This window comes from Ranitomeya variabilis, chromosome 4 (genome assembly GCF_051348905.1).
Source record: "Ranitomeya variabilis isolate aRanVar5 chromosome 4, aRanVar5.hap1, whole genome shotgun sequence".
Classification (NCBI taxonomy): Eukaryota; Metazoa; Chordata; class Amphibia; order Anura; family Dendrobatidae; genus Ranitomeya; species Ranitomeya variabilis.
This window is the reverse complement of record NC_135235.1, coordinates 265,230,366-265,253,890: the sequence shown is the minus strand read 5'-3', so window position 1 is coordinate 265,253,890 and position 23,525 is coordinate 265,230,366. Positions and strand designations below refer to the sequence as shown.

Genomic DNA, 23,525 nt, shown 5'->3' with positions numbered 1-23,525 from the left:
GAGATGGTTTACTGTATGTAAACCATGTCTCATATCCTGTCGGGGGTTTGTGAAGGAGAAATGAAAAGCCGGCAATTGAAGTACTGGCTTTCCTGCTATATCGCGCTGAATTAAAGATATATATATATATACACACTGTATATATGGTTTACCGAACATTTGAGCCCAAAAAGCCATTAGATGTCGGTTTTGCAAGCCTGCGAGAAAATATCGCAGTACGGATGCCATACGGATTACATACGGAGGATGACATGCGCAAAATACGCTGACACACCCTGCCTAAGGATGACATACGGATCACTATTTTGGGAACATTTCTGCGTATTACGGCCGTAAAAAACAGACCGTATTGTCTTACGCCTAGTGTGACGCCGGCCTTAGGCCTTCCATCTAACTCTCTTGTGGTTCTCCAACCACCCATGTGAATGTCTTCACTGACCACAACCCAAAGAATTATACTAACTTAACCTGACCCCTTCCACATATCTCTGGTTGTAATCTCTTGTTCTCTCCCTCTTTTTACTCGTGCAATCTTTCTCCTCTGCTTCCCTCATACTGTGGAACTCGCTACCCAAAAGCCTCCTTCACCATCTAAATCTTTAAAAACAACACTTTGTAGAAGTCTACAAACTACAATAACTCCTACTGCCCCACCACCATATCTCTCACCTGCTGTCCTCTCCCCCTTCCCTCCAGGTCTCTGGAATAAAGGGTCTGTTAAAAAAAAAATAATAATAATAATCAAAATAATATTTTAATTGACTTAAATGGCAAAAGCACCTACATCTTAGGAACTGTCTGAAAGGCCCAAAGTAAAAAAATAACATTTGTTAAACAATACATTTACTGGCATTGTGTTTTTATATTTACAAGGCGTTGTTCGTCCATCCACATTTATATTACAGATTTAGCTATCTGTAAAGGAGAATTGTCTCCGCAACTTGATTCTGTCTGGTCAGGTGTCCTCTCTCCTGGGAAGAAAAAATACAGAAAAGATGAAATTACACCTGATGCCCATCTGCAATTACATATTCGTGTAAAACCTACTGTCCTAATGTGTCATATAAATATTCTGAGCGCCGAACCTGCGGATTCCAGAAGAACCCGCAGTGGAATGAGCAGGGGAATCACTTGCCTGCCCCGGTGAGTAATTCTCATTGTTGACTTCAAAATACATTTATATTTGTTTTGTAATATTGTTATATTTTCATATTAAGATGTCAATTCTGCATCTCTTGGCAGGTAAAAAAAAGCAGCATAAAATACACGTTTTGATGCATTTTTTTTCCATGCATATTTATTGGAGATTTTCCCCACTCATTAGTACGAGTGAAATCTGCAGCAAAAATGCTGAAAGAATTGACACGCTGCAGATTTACATCACAAATATGCAACATGTGCATGAGACTCTAGGAATCTCATTCCTTTTGGCACTAGAATATCCATGTTTTTGTGACAAATCTGCACAGAAAAGTGACAAAAACACGACAAATCTGCAACGTGTGCACAGGCCCTTATACTAAAGTTGATTAACTTTCCTATTTATCTTATACTGAATTTTATGCATTTATTTAGTTTTGAGAAATGTGTATTCAACTTTTTTTTAAGTCTATAATATTTTCCTAAGAATTTCTATTTTATTACCATATTCCACAACCTGCAATTCTAATACTTTATTTCTAATTACATTTCATTCTATATACTCATCACCTAAGTTTACTCCTAAATGGAGCCATATTTTATTTTCAGATTCACAAAGGTTTTTAATTCATTGGGCTCACATACTCTTTTATTTTTTTTCCCCTCCTCCCGTCATTGCTAATACTTAATAAAAACAGCCCAAATCTGTGATTTATGAATGATTCTATCATAATATTGGAGCAGTTTGGCATAAAATTCCACCAGTGCATGATATACACCAACATAACCATTTTCTTTTGTCTTGTTGTACACCAAACTGGACTATGAACACCAATTTTTAGCATACAAAATGGTATAAAGTATTCTAACCCTGACATGCATGTATTTTTATCACGATGACTATTTTGTAAAAATTTTCAATTTTCTAATTTTTCACCACTTTATATCCTATCATATTCACTATCAATCCTTCCGTATTGTATGTAACTTTTTGGCATGGCGACGCCATAAATGTATTCTGATGGGTATATTTTGGTATTTGCAGATTTTGAAGATGTATCTTGGCATAATCCTGCTCATATTCTCGTACTTGCAGCCCCATAATTGCCAGACATGTTCCCCAGCGTATAATCGACTACCGGGTAAGAATGAACCCTTTGTATCAGCTGCTAATCTGAGTTGGATGTTATGTGAGCAGCATTTGTTTTTTTGTTGTTGCAGAAAACAGTGATATATCGGTTACGTGCGGATCCGCAGATATTCACCTGTCCATAAACATCTGCCCGGTTTATTTTGCCAATTTTCTTCCTAATGAGCTTGCCTTGAATGGAAAACATAACTTAACGGAGTGCAAGGGTCTCATGGATATCTCAACTGATCCACCGGTCTTGAATTTCACTCTACATCTCGATGGCTCTAGTAATAATACTTGTGGAAATTTCATTGACGTGAGTACTGACAGTATTAAGAAGTTAGAAGGTTATATTTTTTTATTTTTCTTTACAGGAAAATGTTCAATTTTATTACGTTTGAGCTCAGATGTAGCCGAACTAAATTTATGGGACTGATAGACATAGCCATCCAGGTGGTCCTATAGAAGTGAAAGGAGTGGCATTGGGACCAGTGCTCCATTCACACAGGTGATGTTGGGATCTATAGGGTCCCAAATGATTGGACCTACAACGAAATTAATCAATGTATAAAAAAAATTAGCAAATGTGTCACCTATAGCATGGATAGGTTAAATTTGTATGTAATGGAAAACCCCTCTAAAGGGTTTTTTCCATATTGGACATTATGATTAAAGGGGTTGTTGCATCCTTTCCAAAATGAAGGAGTCAGCACATGCACTTAATAATTTACAGAACCCCTATAGTAATAAAGGGTGGGAGCCGAGCATGTACGGACACCTCTCTGCTGGCAGCAGGACCCAGTGATTGAGGTATGACCGGAGGAATCATGTGCCTAGGCCAGAAATGTCTGAGATAGGTCTACCCCATCATACTGGACATACAATAACACACCCCAGAGAGCTGTGGTGCATATGTATGCCAAACGTATAATAATAGGCTATCAACTCTTCAAAGGATAAGTGATTATGTGCAGATCAGCAAGGTCCTGACTGCTGGGAATCCCCATAGAACCTGATAAAGGGGCTCTGAAATGCGAGTCACCGTCATTCCATTCATCCTCCCTAGGACTGCCGGATATAACCAAGCACAGAACGGTGCTGAACAAATCGCACAAATTCATTTCAGTGCCCATTTTTCAGCAGTGGTCAGAGCTCTACCGATCTGCAAGTTATCCTTTAGGTGGTTATTATAGTTTTTATATTGGAATTAATTCTTTAATATGACTCTTTACCTTCACAGATTATAAATGAGGTTGGCGTAGGTCAATTCAGTGCCTATTCAAATGTCCAAGCAGTCAGCATCTCAGGATTTGTGGATTCATTGCCAATAGCCGAAATGGGACTTGTGTCCTACAGCACAAACCTATACTACAACTTCTCCTGCCACTACCCCCTGCAGTACATATTAAACAACACCGAGCTGCTAACGTAAGTATGTGAACACTTTTTATTTATTATGCTGTTATGTCGAAGTGATGGCTCAATTCTCACCTTGCCTTTTTGATGGCACACCTGAGCAATGGATCAGAACGCGTAAATAATACGTGATAAAGGTGGGCAACGATTACGTTATTTTCCCATCCAAAATAAGTGCCACATGCTGATGTGACCATAGCCAGCGGGCAAAAGGGATAAGAGTCCTGGAGTCTCCAGCTTTTAGAAAGCCTCTAGAAATGGGTGATGTTACCTGTATCCCGTGCTTCACGTCTTAGAAGAACAAGTTAACTCCTCTATTACAACATCTGATTTACCTTCATACAATAAACCTCAGCCACTTTATCACAAGGTGCAGTGGTAGACCAAGCTCCACATTTTAAGGCTCCCATAAACATTAGACTAAAGTTGACCAAACCCACTGATATCAGTGAGATTACGGAGATCTCCCAAACAGATGATGTTGGAGAAGATAAGGATCTGGAATTCCAATAGTTGACCCTTTTATTCAGCAGGATGATAAGGAGAATGTCAGCAGCTCTCCCATAGAGAACACTGAGCACAAATACTGCACCACCATCAGGAGCTTCATGGCCAAGCAGCTGCATACAACCTTACATCACAAAGCACAATGCCAGAGTCAGATGGTGTTGGTGTAAACACCATCTGGAGTAGAGGAATGAGTGTGTGGGCTAACGGAAGTGGCGTACCATATTGCTAGCTCCAGCACCAGGCCTGCTGCCCATCATGGCACGTTCAACTGTATCAGCATCCTGGGTGCCGATACAGTTGAAAGCAATAATGGAGGGAGTATCGGCTGACGATCCCTCCTCCATCATTCGGCCTTTGCATCTGACACCTCAATGCAGTGGGCATGATTACATCACTACATGGCTCCTGCTGCCCTGAGATGTGCGGGCGCTTCAGAATGCTTGTTGCAGAGACTGGAGCAGTGGGTGAACGAGGAAAAGAGGCGACTATTGTATTTTTTTTTTTTTTAAATTGGTGAATACATTGTGGTGGCCATTATACTGCATGGAGGACTGTGGGGGGTATCTTAAACTATATGGAGGCCTAGAGGGAGTCCATTATACTATATTGAGGACTATGGAGAGTGCATTATACTATATGAAGGAATATGGGGAGTGCATTATAGTATATGGAGGAATATGGGGAGTGCATTATACTATATTGAGGACTATGGAGAGTGCCTTATACTATATGGAGAACTTTGGGGAGTGCATTATACTCTATGGAGGACTATAGGGAGTGCATTATACTATATGGAGAACTATGGGGGGTGCATTATACTCTATGGATGACTATGGGGATACATTACACTATATGGAGGAGTATGAGCAGTGCATTCTACTATATGGAGGACTATGGGGAGTGCATTATACTATATGGAAAACTATGGGGGGTGCATTATACTCTATGTAGCACTATGGGTGTGCATTATACTATATGGCTAACTATGGAGAGTGCATTATACAAGATTCAAGATTCAAAGAAGCTTTATTGGCAGGACCAAATACACATCAGTTTTGCCAAAGCAAGTGTATAAAGGCAATAGGGATAGGGACTGTGGGGATGTTGGGTAGGAGCTGTAGGGGAGGTGGATGGGGGCAGATCCAGGGTAGGGGCTATAGTCCATGGCATAGGGGAGGTGGATGGGGGCAGATCCAGGGTGGGGGCTATAGTCCATGGCATCATAGTTCTTTCTATGGATGACTATGGGGATACATTATACTATATGGAAGAGTATGAGCAGTGCATTCTACTATATGGAGGACTATGGGGAGTGCATTATACTATATGGAGAACTATAGGGAGTGCATTATACTTTATGGAGAACTATGGGGAGTGCATTATACCATATGGAGGACTATGACAACTTTGCAGGGGTAGTTGAGGTGGGGTACAGTAGGGTCATCATACTGTGCATGTGGAGGGTACTGTGAAGGAATTCACTGTGGGGGTATCGTACAGTGTTTGTGAAATACTTTTGTTGGCATGTTGCAATGAAAGTGGAATCTAGGGCTTCCGTATGAGGAACACACTAGGCTGACGGGTATCACTGTGTATAACCAGCGTTACATTTTTTTTCCTATTAAACCTTTCAATTATATCTAATCATTTCCCATAGTTCCTTTGGAGCGGTGGCCATTAACAACAACAGTGGTAGCTTCATCAGTACTCTCCGGATGGGGATTTTCACGGTATGTGGGACCAAAAGTCATGGCTAAAACTTATCAGTAGTCTTTTTCTCTTATAATTTCTTTAGATTTTACCCAAGTGTTTTTGGCAGTGTATAATTGTACAATTGTTAACTAGACCATATACATTGTTCATCAAAGGATGAAAACTTCACCACAGAAGCAACTGGAAATGGCAACACTTATGGACTGAGGAAGAAAATATACGTGCAAGTAGCCAGCAATAACACGGCTATGAGGTACAGCATGGGTTCAACTGATGAATGCGTAATTTCTTTGTTGATTTTTAGTCACATCGTTTTATTGTCAACTATATTGTCACCAAAATTTTTCCGAAGGTATAGTTGAATAGGCTGCTCCAAAAGGTTGGGCTCATTTAGACAAGTCTATAACCGAGAACTGGAGTTCCTAGGAATGCTCAATTGTCCCATATTGGCTCGTCTAAACAAGCCAACAATCAGCTGCTGAACGAGGAAAAAGCTCGTTCAACAGGTGAGATTATTTTTAAGTTTGCCTTAGGCCTCATTCAGATGTCCAATTTTTGTGTACGAGTGCTATCCGTGTTTTTCAAGGATAGCACTCATACCCATGATAGTCTATGGGACCATCCACAGGTCCTATTTTTTTCCTCAGACCAAGTGGTCTTGGGCAAATATTGGAGTCATGTCTGATTTTTTGATCTGAGGATCGGATTAAAATCGACAATGAATGTCAACGGGTCAGTAAAATAAAATTGGACTGCATTCAAATGAAATATGAGTACAGTCTGATTTTCACAAACTGTCAGAATGGAGAAGACTCAAATAACACTCTGATCAGAATAATTGGTCAGATTTTCTCGTATGTGAAAAAAATCAGATGAGTAAATGAGGCCTAAAAAGTCATCATTCTTGGCAGCACATTGCCCATGTAAACAGGACATGTGCTGCCTGTATAATATTCTGTGTGCTGTCGGCCAGTCTATTAAGGTCTATTAAGTTACCGCCGATCAGCTTGTATGTAGCCAATTGGCCATCGTTTAACAGCCACGGTTGGGCAGTCTAAATGGGCCCTAACTCTACTGGTACAAGGTGAATTTTATGTTAAGCCTGCCAAGCCATCTTGCCTCTTCCAGGTAAGTGACTCGCCCAGGGCTTACGACCTCCGTATCCTCTGACCAACTGGTTGCAAAGGACGCACCGCCTGACAACCCTATGGAAAAGACTTTGGTTATTAGGCAGGTTTATCCCTAGAAACCAGTTTGTCCAACAAGATCTAGCAGAGGTAGCCAAACCTTGATTGGGTACATGGAGCAGTTCTCAAAACTAAAACCGTGACTAAATCTACGATAACTAGATGGTGTCCACTGACCGTGAATTCGTAGTGTGTTGGACGTGGCACAACACTATGGCTTCTACTGCCCAAGGCTGTGTTCACATGTGTAGTAGTTATCTCCATCTTTTGACAAACAGAAATATAATGATTCAGTACAGGACCTATTCATTTGAATGAGGATAGAAAAGTCCTACAAGGTCTTGACTGCAATCCAGCTAAAATCCAACCAAAAACAGTTAGCAACTGGATCCATTTTTTTTCAACAGGGAAACATTTGTGTTTTGGGGAAATTAATCTTAACGGAAGGTCATCTGTAAAGTAATCCATTAAGGGATCAATTATTTTAGCACTGTGCATGCTCTCAGGTAGGCATTATTTAGCGTTCACATGGGCAATATGATTTTGTCCAAACATGCAGTTTTATTACTTTCATAAAACTCCAAGGGATTCAAACAGAACAACCTCATCTGGGCACAAAGGTATCACAGCAAATAAACAGATCATTCACCAGGCACATATCACATATGTCACTGCGATCTAAGCCAAACAGATTAGTCTTTTCTCCAGGAGCAAACTTTACACACAGAAGAGATAGTGTCCTACCAGCCTCGGTATCACCTTCAACCTGAGCTCCAGCAGTTTCCAGCCCCAAACAGAAGTGTTCAACTCCATACACAGCGCACACTAAACAGACTGCAGCTGCCATAAGTTACTCTGCAGCTCCAACACACAGACTGCTCAGCTTTCCTAGCTGATCAGAGCAGTCTGCATTCAGAGAGAGACCCAAGCTTGTCTCTCTCCCAGCTACAGCTCACATTTTGGCTGGTCACTTACCAGCTTCAACACACTCGACTGTCATGATTCCCAATGGCCGGGAAACATCAGAACACAAAAATAACGGACGAGCTCTGGGTGATGGAATCTCGAGCTGACCGTGAGCTAAATCTACCACACAACTAATAGTAGCCAGGGAGCATACCTACGACTTCCTGGATGCCACGCGCCAGCCGGAGGACTAACTACGCCTGGTAGAGGAAGGAACAGACCTGGCTTACCTCTAGGGAAATACCCCAAAAGATGATAGCAGCCCCCCACATGTAATAACGGTGAGTTAAGAGGAAAAGACATACACAGTATGAAAGTAGATTTAGCAAAGAGAGGTCCACTTACTAGATAGCAGAAGGATACAAAAGAGGACTTCACGGTCAACTGAAAACCCTTTCAAAAAAACATCCTGAAATTACTTTAAGACTCCTGTGTCAACTCATGACACAGAAGTGGCAATTTCAGCCCGCAAGAGCTTCCAGCTACAGAGAATAACAAAAACTGCAAACTGGACAAAAGATACAAAACTGTTGTGGATTCTGTTTGTGGGCTCCCTCTGGTGGTTACTGCTGGTACTGGGTGACTTTGGTGGGTTGCGGCCTTTGGTTTCCACCTGTCCATCAGAGGCTGGGTGTTTCCTATTTTACCTGGCCTTTCTGTCATTCCCTTGCCGGCTATCAATGTATTCAGATGTGCTCTGTTTGGTTCCTGCCTACCTGCTCCCAGATCTTTCAGGATAAGCTAAGTGCTGATTTTCAGTTGTTTGGTTTTTTTGTCCAGCTTGCTTATTATGTCTCTATGCTAGCTGGTAGCTCTAGTGGACTGAGGTTCTCCCCATGTGCCATGAGTTGGCACATGGGTTCTTGTAATCTCAGGATGGTTTTTTTGATTAGGGTTTTTTGCTGACCGCTCAGTCCCCTTTTGTATCGTTCTGCTTTCTAGTTTACAGCGGGCCTCAATTTGCTAAAACTATATATATCATCTCTATGTGTGTGCCTTCCTCTCATTTCACCGTTAATACATGTGAGGGGGCAACTATATCTTTTGGGGTTCATTCCTCTGGAGGCAAGAGAGGTCTTTATTTTCTCTGCAGTACTAGTTAGCTCTTAGGCTGGTGCGTGGCGTCTAGAACCAACGTAGGCACGCTCCCTGGCTATCTCTAGTTGCGTTTGTCAGGCGTAGGGCAGCGGTCAGCCCAGGTTCCATCACCCTAGAGCTCGTCCGTTATCTATTTGTACTTTGCTTGTCCTGTGCTATCCCTAGCCATTGGGGATTCATGACAGTATAGCCGGCCCACAAAGTGTTAATTGTTTGGGCTGAAGCAGGAGAAAAAGAACTGTTTAAGGGAAATTTTTTTTTTTTTTTTCCCTTCAGAGTTTTGCTGCCTAGCCCTTAATTGCTGTCTAGCTGCTTCTTACCTCCTCTTAACCCTTGAATGGCTCTGATCTTAGCTGTTTAACATGGATGTCCAGAGTTTGGCTTCCAGCCTGAGTAATCTCGCGGCAAAAGTTCAAAACATACAGGATTTTGTTGTTCACACTCCCATGTCTGAACCTAGAATTCCTATTCCAGAGTTCTTTTCTGGAGATAGATCTACCTTCCTGAATTTCAGGAACAATTGTAAATTGTTTCTTTCTTTAAAATCTCGCTCCTCTGGAGACCCTGCTCAACAGGTCAAGATTGTAATATCTTTCCTGCGGGGCGACCCTCAGAATTGGGCATTTGCATTGGCACCAGGGGATCCTGCATTGCTCAGTGTGGATGCGTTTTTTCTGGCATTGGGATTGCTCTATGAGGAACCTAACCTAGAGATTCAGGCTGAAAAGGCTTTATTAGCCCTCTCTCAGGGGCATGATGAAGCGGAAATATATTGTCAAAAATTTCGGAAATGGTCGGTGCTTACTCAGTGGAATGAGTGCGCCCTGGCTGCAAACTTCAGAAATGGTCTTTCTGAGGCCATTAAGGATATTATGGTGGGGTTCCCTACGCCTACAGGTCTGAATGAGTCTATGGCTATGGCCATTCAGATTGATCGGCGTTTACGGGAGCGCAAACCCGTGCACCAGTTGGCGGTGTCTTCTGAACAGGCACCTGAGACTATGCAATGTGATAGAATTCAGTCCAGAAGTGAACGGCAAAATTATAGGCGGAAAAATGGATTGTGTTTTTATTGTGGTGATTCAGCTCATGTTATATCAGCATGCTCTAAACGCACAAAAAGGGTTGATAAATCTTTTGCCATTAGTACTCTGCAGCCTAAGTTCATTTTGTCTGTGACTCTGATTTTTTCTCTGTCTTCCATTTCCGTCGATGCCTATGTGGATTCGGGCGCTGCCCTGAGTCTTATGGATTGGTCATTTGCTAAACGCTGCGGTTTTAGTCTGGAGCCTCTGGAAGTTCCTATTCCTCTGAAGGGAATTGACTCTACACCATTGGCTATGAATAAACCGCAGTATTGGACACAAGTGACCATGCGCATGACTCCCGTTCATCAGGAGGTGATTCGCTTCCTTGTACTGTATAATTTACATGATGTACTAGTGCTTGGTCTGCCATGGTTACAAACTCATAATCCTGTCCTGGACTGGAAAACAATGTCTGTGTTAAGCTGGGGATGTCAGGGGGTTCATGATTATGCACCTCCGATTTCAATCGCTTCATCTACTCCTTCTGAGATCCCTGCGTTTTTGTCTGACTATAGGGATGTTTTTGAGGAGCCTAAGCTCAATTCGCTCCCTCCTCATAGAGAGTGTGACTGTGCTATAGAATTGATTCCTGGCAGTAAGTTCCCTAAGGGTCGTTTATTTAATCTGTCACTGCCAGAGCATACTGCTATGCGGAATTATATTAAGGAGTCCTTGGAAAAGGGACATATTCGTCCATCTTCGTCCCCTCTGGGAGCAGGTTTCTTTTTCGTGGCTAAAAAAGATGGTTCCCTGAGGCCTTGTATAGATTATCGCCTTCTGAATAAGATTACGGTCAAATACCAGTATCCATTGCCATTATTAACTGATTTGTTTGCTCGCATTAAGGGGGCTAGGTGGTTCACTAAGATAGATCTTCGCGGTGCGTATAATCTGGTGCGGATAAAACAGGGTGATGAGTGGAAAACCGCATTTAATACGCCTGAGGGCCGTTTTGAGTATTTGGTAATGCCTTTTGGACTCTCCAATGCTCCGTCAGTCTTTCAGTCCTTTATGCACAATATTTTCCGTGAATATCTGGATAAGTTTATGATTGTGTATTTGGATGATATTTTGGTGTTTTCTGATGACTGGGAGTCTCATGTTCTACAGGTCAGGAAGGTGTTTCAGGTTCTGCGGGCCAATTCTCTGTTTGTGAAGGGTTCAAAGTGTCTCTTCGGAGTCCAGAAGATTTCTTTTTTGGGGTACATTTTTTCTCCTTCTACTATTGAGATGGATCCCGTCAAGGTTCAGGCTATTTGTGACTGGACACAACCTACATCTGTTAAGAGCCTTCAGAAGTTCTTGGGGTTTGCTAATTTTTATCGTCGGTTCATTGCTAATTTTTCCAGTATTGTCAAACCATTGACTGATTTGACTAAAAAGGGTGCTGATGTTGCTGATTGGTCTCCTGCGGCCGTGGAGGCCTTTCAGGAACTTAAGCGCCGGTTTTCTTCTGCTCCTGTGTTGTGTCAACCAGATGTTTCACTTCCTTTTCAGGTTGAGGTTGATGCTTCCGAGATTGGAGCGGGGGCGGTTTTGTCACAGAGAAGTTCTAATGGCTCGGTGATGAAGCCATGTGCATTCTTCTCTAGAAAATTCTCGCCCGCCGAGCGCAATTATGATGTGGGTAATCGGGAGCTTTTGGCCATGAAGTGGGCATTTGAGGAGTGGCGTCATTGGCTTGAGGGTGCTAAACATCGTGTGGTGGTCTTGACTGATCACAAGAATCTCATTTACCTTGAGTCTGCCAGGCGTTTGAATCCTAGACAGGCTCGTTGGTCGTTGTTTTTTTCTCGTTTCAATTTCGTGGTTTCATACCTGCCAGGTTCAAAGAATGTGAAGGCAGATGCTCTTTCCAGGAGTTTTGTGCCTGACTCTCCTGGAGACTCTGGGCCTACTGGTATCCTTAGGGATGGGGTAATATTGTCCGCCGTATCCCCAGACTTGCGACGTGCATTGCAGGAGTTTCAGGTGGATAAACCGGATCGTTGTCCACCAGAAAGACTGTTTGTTCCGGATGATTGGACCAGTAGAGTCATCTCCGAGGTCCATTCTTCTGTGTTGGCTGGTCATCCTGGAATATTTGGTACTAGAGACTTGGTGGCCAGGTCTTTTTGGTGGCCTTCCTGGTCTAGGGATGTGCGTACCTTTGTGCAGTCTTGTGAAGTGTGTGCTCGAGCTAAGCCTTGCTGTTCTCGGGCCAGTGGGTTGTTGTTGTCCTTGCCCATCCCGAAGAGGCCTTGGACGCACATTTCCATGGATTTTATTTCTGATCTTCCGGTTTCACAGAAAATGTCCGTTATCTGGGTTGTGTGTGACCGCTTTTCTAAGATGGTTCATTTGGTGCCCTTGCCTAAGTTGCCCTCCTCTTCTGAGTTGGTCCCTTTATTTTTTCAGAACGTGGTCCGTTTGCATGGGATTCCGGAGAATATCGTTTCTGACAGGGGATCCCAGTTTGTGTCTAGATTTTGGCGGACGTTTTGTGCCAAGATGGGCATTGATTTGTCTTTCTCGTCTGCATTCCATCCTCAGACGAATGGCCAGACGGAGCGAACTAATCAGACCTTGGAAACTTATTTGAGGTGTTTTGTTTCTGCTGATCAAGATGACTGGGTTGCTTTTTTGCCACTGGCCGAATTTGCTCTTAATAATCGGGCTAGTTCTGCCACGTTGGTCTCTCCTTTTTTTTGTAATTCGGGGTTTCATCCTCGTTTTTCCTCTGGTCAGGTGGAGTCTTCGGATTGTCCTGGAGTGGACGTGGTGGTGGACAGGCTACATCAGATTTGGAATCAGGTGGTGGACAATTTGAAGTTATCTCAGGAGAAGACTCAGCAGTTTGCTAATCGCCGTCGCCGCGTGGGTCCCCGACTTCTTGTTGGGGATTTGGTGTGGTTGTCTTCTCGTTTTGTCCCTATGAAGGTCTCTTCTCCTAAGTTCAAGCCTCGGTTCATCAGTCCTTATAGGATCTCGGAGATTCTTAACCCTGTATCTTTTCGTTTGGATCTCCCAGCATCGTTTGCTATTCATAATGTGTTCCATCGGTCATTGTTGCGGAGGTATGAGGTGCCCGTTGTTCCTTCGGTTGAGCCTCCTGCTCCGGTGCTGGTGGAGGGAGAATTGGAGTATGTTGTTGAGAAGATCTTGGATTCTCGTGTTTCCAGACGCAAACTCCAGTATTTGGTTAAGTGGAAGGGTTATGGTCAGGAGGATAATTCCTGGGTGGTCGCCTCCGATGTTCATGCGACTGATTTGGTCCGCGCCTTCCATAGAGCTCACCCTGATCGCCCTGGGGGTTCTCGTGAGGGTTCGGTGACCCCTCCTCAAGGGGGGGGTACTATTGTGGATTCTGTTTGTGGGCTCCCTCTGGTGGTTACTGCTGGTACTGGGTGACTTTGGTGGGTTGCGGCCTTTGGTTTCCACCTGTCCATCAGAGGCTGGGTGTTTCCTATTTTACCTGGCCTTTCTGTCATTCCCTTGCCGGCTATCAATGTATTCAGATGTGCTCTGTTTGGTTCCTGCCTACCTGCTCCCAGATCTTTCAGGATAAGCTAAGTGCTGATTTTCAGTTGTTTGGTTTTTTTGTCCAGCTTGCTTATTATGTCTCTATGCTAGCTGGTAGCTCTAGTGGACTGAGGTTCTCCCCATGTGCCATGAGTTGGCACATGGGTTCTTGTAATCTCAGGATGGTTTTTTTGATTAGGGTTTTTTGCTGACCGCTCAGTCCCCTTTTGTATCGTTCTGCTTTCTAGTTTACAGCGGGCCTCAATTTGCTAAAACTATATATATCATCTCTGTGTGTGCCTTCCTCTCATTTCACCGTTAATACATGTGAGGGGGCAACTATATCTTTTGGGGTTCATTCCTCTGGAGGCAAGAGAGGTCTTTATTTTCTCTGCAGTACTAGTTAGCTCTTAGGCTGGTGCGTGGCGTCTAGAACCAACGTAGGCACGCTCCCTGGCTATCTCTAGTTGCGTTTGTCAGGCGTAGGGCAGCGGTCAGCCCAGGTTCCATCACCCTAGAGCTCGTCCGTTATCTATTTGTACTTTGCTTGTCCTGTGCTATCCCTAGCCATTGGGGATTCATGACACAAAACAAAAGGACAAAGTCCACTTAGCTGATCAGCAGACTAGTAGCAGGAACATGCAACCGAAGGCTCTGGTTACAATGATGACCGGCAAGGAAATGACTGGAGAGCAAGGCTAAATAGGAAACTCCCAAACACTGATGGGAGCAGGTGAACTGAGACAGCAAAGCACACACAAGTCACCAGTACCACCAGCAACCACCAGGGGAGCCCAAAAAGCGGATTCACAACACTCGACTATGCTCAACATCCCCAGCAGACTGAGATCTACCAGGTGAACATATGCCTTGGTTCTTAGTCAAAGCTAGCCAAGTGCATCTAATCAGGACGTACAGTGCTAGAATTTAACCAACTACTACCTGGCTTTCTATCTATACCTGGGACACTAGAAAGGTGCAGAGACTCCTCTAGTAAAAACAGATCCATTACAAATAAAACAAAAAGGTATGTAAAACGGAAACCAAAGTGTGCATCCGGAGATGTGAACAGAGCCTAATCATGATAGATCGGTATCTGCATAGCGGTTCACTGTATTTGCAAAGATATTATATATGTTGGGTATAAATGTTGTAAATAAAATTGTGCTAATTTTTTAAACTTTTTGAGAATTTGTCTAAACAAAATCAGGTTAGAAAATCTTCTGCTGATTTCCTGTATTTGATATTAACTGTATGACAATTTTGTACAATTACTCTACAAATCCTTTTTTAATTTTTGTTTTATTTCTAGCTACTATGTTAATCTGGATCAATGTTTCGCCACACCTGGTCCTATTATTACAACTGTGGGAAATGATAGCTACTCTTTCTTCACAGGGTAATGTAATGCCTGTTTCCAGAGTTAACCTAAGTAGACTGTAGTTTCTATTGTATTGGAGACATTACCTAATCTATGTATTTCATCTTAATTCATTACAGCTGTAACAAACAAAACAAGACGACTATTATTCAAAATGGGCAAGCCACGACTGCAAAATTCAGTTTTGAGGCATTCCGATTTCTGCAGCACAGTGGCCAGAAAACGTCGTCAATATATCTGCACTGCTTCACCCGCCTCTGTCAGGCTGATCAATGTGCTGTAAGGGATCATCTTTTGGATCATACTTATGTGATGTAGACCTGAGATTTATGTCCCTATTATCCACATATGTTGCTCATATCTATAAGCAGAAACAACCCCAGAAAAATGGACTTATATATAAATATCAGACAAAGTATATGGAATATAAAATTGCCTTTATTAAATACACATTGGCAAACAGTAATACTAATTAAAAAGAAAAATGTGCACGCGTCTGGAAAATTACTCCAGCAAAAATGTATATCAATTATATAAAAGTTTTAAGAAATCCTAAAATAGAAACCGTACCCAAAGGATAATATAATTTATATCTATATTGCTGACAATTAAATAAATAATCATATAAGAGCCCCCCCAAAAAAAATGATGCTTAACCCCTTTCTGACATCGGACGTACTATCCCGTCGAGGTGGGGTGGGCCCGTATGACCACCGACGGGATAGTACGTCCAGTGCGATCGGCCGCGTTCATGGGGGGAGAGCGCGGCCGATCGCGGCCGGGTGTCAGCTGACTATCGCAGCTGACATCCGGCACTATGTGCCAGGAGCGGTCACGGACCGCCCCCGGCACATTAACCCCCGGCACACTGCGATCAAACATGATCGCAGTGTTCCGGCGGTATAGGGAAGCATCGCGCAGGGAGGGGGCTCCCTGCGGGCTTCCCTGAGACCCCCGGAGCAACGCAATGTAATTGCGTTGCTCCGAGGGTCTCTTACCTCCTCCCTGCAGCAGGCCTGGATCCAAGATGGCTGCGGCATCCGGGTCCTGCAGGGAGGTGACTTCACTGCGCCTGCTCAGAGCAGGCGCCGGGTAGCCTCCAGGACCTGTGCACGTCAGATCGCCGATCTGACACAGTGCACAGCAAAGTGTCAGATCGGCGATCTTACACTATAACATCATGCCCCCCCTGGGGCAATGTTATAGTGTAAAAAAAAAAATTCACATGTGTTTAAAAAAAAAAAAAAAAATTCCAAAAAAAATGCAAAAAAAATAAAAAAATATTGTTCCTATAAATACATTTCATTATCTAAATAAAAAAAACAATAAAAGTACACATATTTAGTATCGCCGAGTCCGTAGCGACCCGACCTATAAAACTGTCCCACTAGTTAACCTCTTCAGTGAACACCGTAAAAGAAAAAAAGAGGCATAGACGCTTTATCATACCGCCAAATAAAAAATGGAATAACACGCGATCAAAAAGACGGATATAAATAACCATGGTACCGCTGAAAACGTCATCTTGTCCCGCAAAAAAACGAGTCACTATACAGTGTCATCAAAGAAAAAATAAAAAAGTTATAGTCCTCAGAATAAAGTGATGCAAAAATAATTATTTTTTCTATAAAATAGTTTTTATCATATAAAAGCACCAAAACATAAAAAAAAGATATAAATGAGGTATCGCTGTAATCGTACTGACCCGATGAATAAAACTGCTTTATCCATTTTACCAAACGCGGAACGGTATAAACGCCTCCCCCAAAAGAAATTCGTGACTAGCTGGTTTTTGGTCATTCTGCCTCACAAAAATCGGAATAAAAAGCGATAAAAAAAGTCACGTGTCCGAAAATGTTACAAATAAAAACATCAACTCGTCCTGCAAAAAACAAGACCTCACATGACTCTGTGGACAAAAATATGGAAAAATTATAGCTCTCAAAATGTGGTAACGCAAAAAATATTTTTTCCAATAAAAAGCGTCTTTCAGTGTGTGACGGCTGCCAATCATAAAAATCTGCTAAAAAACCCGCTATAAAAGTAAATCAAACCCCCTTCATCACCCCCTTAGTTAGCGAAAAATTTAAAAAATTTATTTATTTCCATTTTTCAGCTAGGGTTAGGGCTAGGGTTAGGGTTAAGGCTACAGTTAGGGTTGGGGCTAAAGTTAGGGTTAGGGTTGGGGCTAAAGTTAGGGTTAGGGTTTGGATTACATTTATGGTTGGGATTAGAGTTAGGGTGTCAGGGTTAGGGGTGTGGTTAGGGTTACCTTTGGGATTAGGGTTAGGGATGTGTTTGGATTAGGGTTTCAGTTAAAATTGTGGGGTTTTCACTGTTCAGGCACATCAAGGGCTCTCCAAACGCGACATGGCGTCCGATCTCAATTCCAGCCAATTCTGCGTTGAAAAAGTAAAACAGTGCTCCTTCCCTTCCGCGCTCTCCCGTGCGCCCAAACAGGGGTTTACCCCAACATATGGGGTATCAGCGTACTCAGGACACATTTGACAACAACTTTTCGGGTCCAATTTCTCTTGTTACCCTTGGGAAAATACAAAACTGGGGGATAAAAAATAATTTTTGTGGAAAAAAAAAGGATTTTTTATTTTCACGGCTCTGCGTTATAAACTGTAGTGAAATACTTGGGGGTTCAAAGTTCTCACAACACATCTAGATAAGTTCCTTGGGGGGGTCTAGTTTCCAATATGGGGTCACTTGTGGGGGGTTTCTACTGTTTAGGTACATTAGGGGCTCTGCAAACGCAATGTGACGCCTGCAGACCAATCCATCTAAGTCTGCATTCCAAATGACGCTCCTTCCCTTCCGAGCTCTGCCATGCGCTCAACGGTGGTTCCCCCCCCACATATTGGGTATCAGCGTACTCAGGACAAATTGGACAACAACTTTTGGGGTCTAATATCAACTGTTACACTTGGAAAAATACAAAACTGGGGGCTAAAAATAATTTTTGTGGAAAAATAATAATTTTTATTTTCACGGCTCTGCGTTATGAACTGTAGTGAAACACTTGGGGGTTCAAAGCTCTCACAACACATCTAGATGAGTTCTTTAGGGGGTCTACTTTCCAAAATGGTGTCACTTGAGGGGGGTTTCAATGTTTAGGCACATCAGTGGCTCTCCAAACGCAACATGGCGTCCCATCTCAATTCCTGTCAATTTTGCATTGAAACGTCAAACGACGCTCCTTCCCTTCCGATCTCTACCATGCGCCCAAACAGTGGTTTACCCCCACATATGGGGTATCAGTGTACTCAGGACAAACTGTACAACAACTTTTGGGGTCCAATTTCTCCTCTTACCCTTGGGAAAATAAAAAATTGGGGACGAAAAGATCATTTTTGTGAAAAAATATGATTTTTTATTTTTACGGCTCTGCATTCTAAACTTCTGTGAATCACTTAATGGGTCAAAGTGCTCACCACACATCTAGATAAGTTCCTTAGGGGGTCTACTTTCCAAAATGGTGTCACTTGTGGGGGGTTTCAATGTTTAGGCACATCAGGGGCTCTCCAAACGCAACATGGCGTCCCATCTCAATTCCAGTCAATTTTGCATTGAAAAGTGAAATGGCGCTCCTTCGCTTCCGAGCTCTGCCATGCGCCCAAACAGTGGTTTACCCCCACATATGGGGTATCGGCGTACTCAGGACAAATTGTACAACAACTTTTGGTGTCCATTTTCTCCTGTTACCCTTGGTAAAAATAAAACAAATTGGAGCTGAAGTAAATTTTTTGTGAAAAAAAGTTAAATGTTCATTTCTATTTAAACATTCCAAAAATTCCTGTGAAACACCTGTAGGGTTAATAAACTTCTTGAATGTGGTTTTGAGCACCTTGAGGGGTGCAGTTTTTAGAATGGTGTCACACTTGGTTATTTTCTATCATATAGACCCCTCAAAATGACTTCAAATGAGATGTGGTCCCTAAAAAAAAATGGTGTTGTAAAACTGAGAAATTGCTGGTCAACTTTTAACCCTTATAACTCCCTAACAAATAAAAAATGTTGGTTCCAAAATTGTGCTGATGTAAAGTAGACATGTGGGAAATGTTACCTATTAAGTATTTTGTGTGACATATCTCTGTGATTTTATTGCATAAAAATTCAAAGTTGGAAAATTGCGAAATTTTCAAAATGTTCGCCAAATTTCCTTTTTTTTCACAAATAAACACAGGTAATATCAAAGAAATTTTATCACTATCATGAAGTACAATATGTCACGAGAAAACAATGTCAGAATCACTGGGATCCGTTGAAGCGTTCCAGAGTTATAACCTCATAAAGGGACAGTGGTCAGAATTGTAAAAATTGGCCCGGTCATTAACGTGCAAACCACCCTTGGGGGTAAAGGGTAAACGCGCATTTCAGATTATAAATCGTTTCACCCCCTGACGAAGGATTTATAATCCAAAACGCACTTCTGGCTGTGCGCGTTGTCTGTGACTCCACTGGACCTTAAAGGTATATTGCCCCAGAATTGCCCATATATATTTGTGGGATTTTTTTGTTTGCATTCCTGAACCCTCACAATCCAATATGGATCCACATTAATGGTGAAGTTTTTGTTTCACTTTCTTGCCTTTCACTATGAGTTACGTCTCATCTATCAAGTTTTTTTCCTAATGATAACTATGCACTTTTTGCACTTTATATTACGCGGAGATTTGTATTTAAATGAGTTTGACATCTACAGACATTTTTTATGTTTTTTTTTATGATTTCATGCATCCATAAAATTCCTTAAGCATCATATTTTTTTATTATTTTTTTTTTTGGGTTGGCGGGAGTAATTGTCCAGACGCATGCACATTTTTCTTTTTAATTAGTATTACTGTTTGGCAATGTGTATTTAATAAAGGCAATTTTATATTCAATATACTTTGTCTGACATTTATATATAAGTCCATTTTTCTGGGGTTATTTCTGCTCTTCTTCTTGAGTGGTTATCACTCTTTGTCACGAACACTTTCTGGCTGTCACTATGTGTTATATATATATATATATATATATATATATATATATATACTTAGATTTCTATGATTTAATTTGTGTATACCCATTGAGTGTTGTTTAACTCATATCTATAAGCAGTCAAGTCAGGTTGATTTTTAGTGTTTTTCACCAGAATTACCGACATACGCCAAGGCCCCGGTAAATGAAAAAGTATACACATGTTCACTAGGTTTCCCCACATACAAAATATAAGAGAAAAAAATAAAAAATGTCCAGTTTTAGAAAAATATAGAACAGCGCTTCTTATAGCCTGTGTATATAGTTTTGCATTTTAGGTATAGCACTATTTTACAAAATGGGAAAATGTTGATAGAAATGTTTTACCAACATCCATATTTTTTGTGTATAGAAATGCACCGGCTCACGAAAAAGGAGAGAAGCTAATGCTAATACAGAGCAGGTGATGGTTTCATCCGGACCCCTCTACATAACAGGTACATGTCTGCAACTGAGATTGAAGGGGACCCATCACTTTTAGGACTCCAAACCACAACGTTTAGCTGACAGTGCCGCTCCCTTGCTTTCTAAAGGTGCCATCACTAGCCATAGCAGATTCTGGATTTTGCTTAAGAAGAACTTTATCTCCCCTGTATGTATAACAATTATGTTTTTGTAGTAAAGGAGGTGGAGATGATCGGGAAAAAAATCTGACATGGTTAACGTAGCTGAAGACAAGGGCTTGTAATGACATACTGTCCTCTGGGATGTCAATCAAATTTATTGGGCAGGATTAGGGTGCAACAATCCTCTCTCCCTTTCACTGCAAGGAGGTTATTAACATACAGCATGCACAGTAATTAAAGGGGCTGTCCAGGACTAAAGCCCCAAATACAATACAGATAGTTGTCAGCCAAGTGATGTTTGGGCAGTAGCTAATTTGCCCAACTGTCCCATACACTGGAGTTCTCTAAACAAACCTTCTGCTAGACTCCTGCTGCAGCGGACTATCTCTCGAAGGACAAAAGCAAAGTTGGTCCTAAATTGGAAATACTGGATCCTTATCTCTCCCCACAATCTTGTCGGGGACCTCTATACACCCTAGACTGTCGGACGAACTTGTGGATATTAGCGGGTTTGGCTGACAACAGTCTAATGTGTATGGTAGTCTTAAGATCCTTAGGATAAGTCATCGGAAAGATGACATCAGACATCCGGCACCTCCACCAGTTGGCCATATCCTGGCCTTGCATCTGATGGAAGTTCATAGTGTACAGATACCATTCACATAAGGGGCACCATCCGCTAGTGATGGCAGTTTGGAGACCAAAAAGCTACTGATGGATCCTCTTGGCGGTTGGCATCGGTGTAATAGAACATCATATGACATTATTTATAAACTTTTTTTGCATGAGACAAGAGTCCAGGGTCCAGTGCCCCCCGTTTGGTAAGAATTCTGTTCTGTATCCTCATTTTCAGCACAATAAATGAGATAAAAATAAAGCCAAACAGAACAGCAGATAAATAGGATCTTTTTATATAAATAATTACCAATCAGAAGCTTTTTGGACTTTTCGCACTGTTCCCTGCTAATAAGTTATGACACGTCATCTTTTAATGTCCTGATCCAGATGCGTAACATAATCTGAAAAACCCAGGTTTTTCCACCAACCATGTATCTTTCATCCACTAAATTTAATGGTTTTTGCTTCCATCAGAATTTTACATTAGGAGTGTTCCCTGACCTGTATTTCGGAATATATATGTGCATAGAGGATCATACATTGACTCCCATCGTAAAAAAAAGTAACTTTTTACTGTGTCCCTATATACAAAAACCCTAGAGAAAGGTAAAACGGATGACATAGTAAAAAAAAAAAAGTATGTGTTCACATAATGACGCAGCGTATGCCAAGAGGACACGCTTTTTCATAGAAGAATGTGGGCACCATGGTTTGAGAACGACTGGAACTTATGCCCCTATCAGTTCAATACTTCTCATCTCAATTTTCATCATTTCTAAGGCTACTTGAACACTTTTGGTAATTTTTCTGATTTTGCTGCATCTGCTCAATGCCATTTTCAGGGAAGAGGTGGCTAAAATTCCCTGGAATAGAGGGCACTCTATATGGCACTTGTGATTGGCTTTTTTGATTTACTTTTGTTTTATTAAAGGAGTTTTTCATTCTCTCCACCCTTGAAAATTGCCCGCTGTGCCTAGTATTTATGTACTTTTAACCTTAATCATGACCATTTGTAATTCGTGGCATCCCTATCTGTACTGGATTGGTTTCCTGAAAGAAACTATACAGAAAAAAAATCCCATTTTTTTTCCCCTAGTTATTCATAGGAAATGTTAATCTCTAATTGGCTACTAAGATAAAACAAGGCATCTGCGTAATAAAATAAAACTCAGCATGATATTGGATTTTATCTGTTTTGCAGGGGAAACGGGTGAATGGTCTGAATTTAACAGTGGTGGTATGTGTTCCTCTATGTATTTTCTTACATATAAAAGGACCCTATAACAGCTTTTATACAAGGGTTGGACAATTTCCTTGATATGCATAACATTGTTGGTTGCAGAAACAACATGATTATTGCCATCAACTTTGTCCCATTATTACAGCTCAGCCCCCTTCACTTGAGTAGCAATAGCCTGTAATTCCAGACACAACCTGCTGACAGGGGTGGCGCTGGTTCTGGGAAAAAAAAGAAAAACTCACCAATAATTTGTAACTATTTTTTCCTGATTATTTTACATCATATTTATTTGCCTGTTTTTGTTGATTACAGGGACAAATCTTCTGACCGGAAACCATGCAGGACTTGCTGTTGGTCTCATCGTCGCTGCCGTCATAAGAGCTTGACTCTAAAATGTCTTTAATGTTGCAGTAAATAAATGACTACGAGTGCACAAAGCGTATAATGATTATACATAAATTACAAAGATTGTGTACAATGATAGACCGCTGATTGTAAAGAAAGCCGATACATAAATTGTAAACTGTATGATTCCTGTGTAATAAAGCACAGATTAAACATGGCTGAATATCGGGTCGGCTTCGTTCTTCCCACGTGTAAGAATAATGAATTGACTGATGCACAATGTGACCAACAAATGCATTAAAATTGTCAACCTGTTATATTGTAAAGCGTTATTCCCAACATTTAAAATAATCACCTGTTCATAGGACAGGTGGTAGTAAATTGTGGATCAGTGGGTGTCCGAATGCAGGGAACCCCAACGAGTCCAAGAACGAGGGTTTGAAATGTGCATTTGCAGAATCCCTCCTTTCATTATTTGTGTGTGCCAGAGATGGCCAAGTGTGGTCACCTCTGTATTTCAGATCATTTCCCTCTTTGTCTTACTTACTCTGTCCTATCTAGACCCGCAACCTTAGCGAGTTATAAACCCTAGGCTG

The 23,525-nt window shown here is 41.7% G+C and overlaps 1 protein-coding gene across 1 annotated transcript; it reads left to right on the top strand.

Annotated features, from left to right (window-relative positions):
- Positions 1–1,051: 1,051 nt before the first annotated feature.
- On the top strand, positions 1,052–23,146 carry LOC143764329 (zona pellucida-like domain-containing protein 1). The gene is made up of 11 exons (XM_077249777.1): positions 1,052–1,143; positions 2,186–2,282; positions 2,362–2,588; positions 3,513–3,700; positions 5,856–5,928; positions 6,067–6,164; positions 15,064–15,150; positions 15,252–15,411; positions 20,513–20,597; positions 22,546–22,581; positions 22,897–23,146. Exons 2-11 carry the CDS (start codon positions 2,195–2,197, stop codon positions 22,968–22,970), a joined length of 1,116 nt encoding a protein of 371 aa, XP_077105892.1. The 5' UTR covers positions 1,052–1,143; positions 2,186–2,194; the 3' UTR covers positions 22,971–23,146.
- The last annotated feature ends 379 nt before the right edge of the window (positions 23,147–23,525 follow it).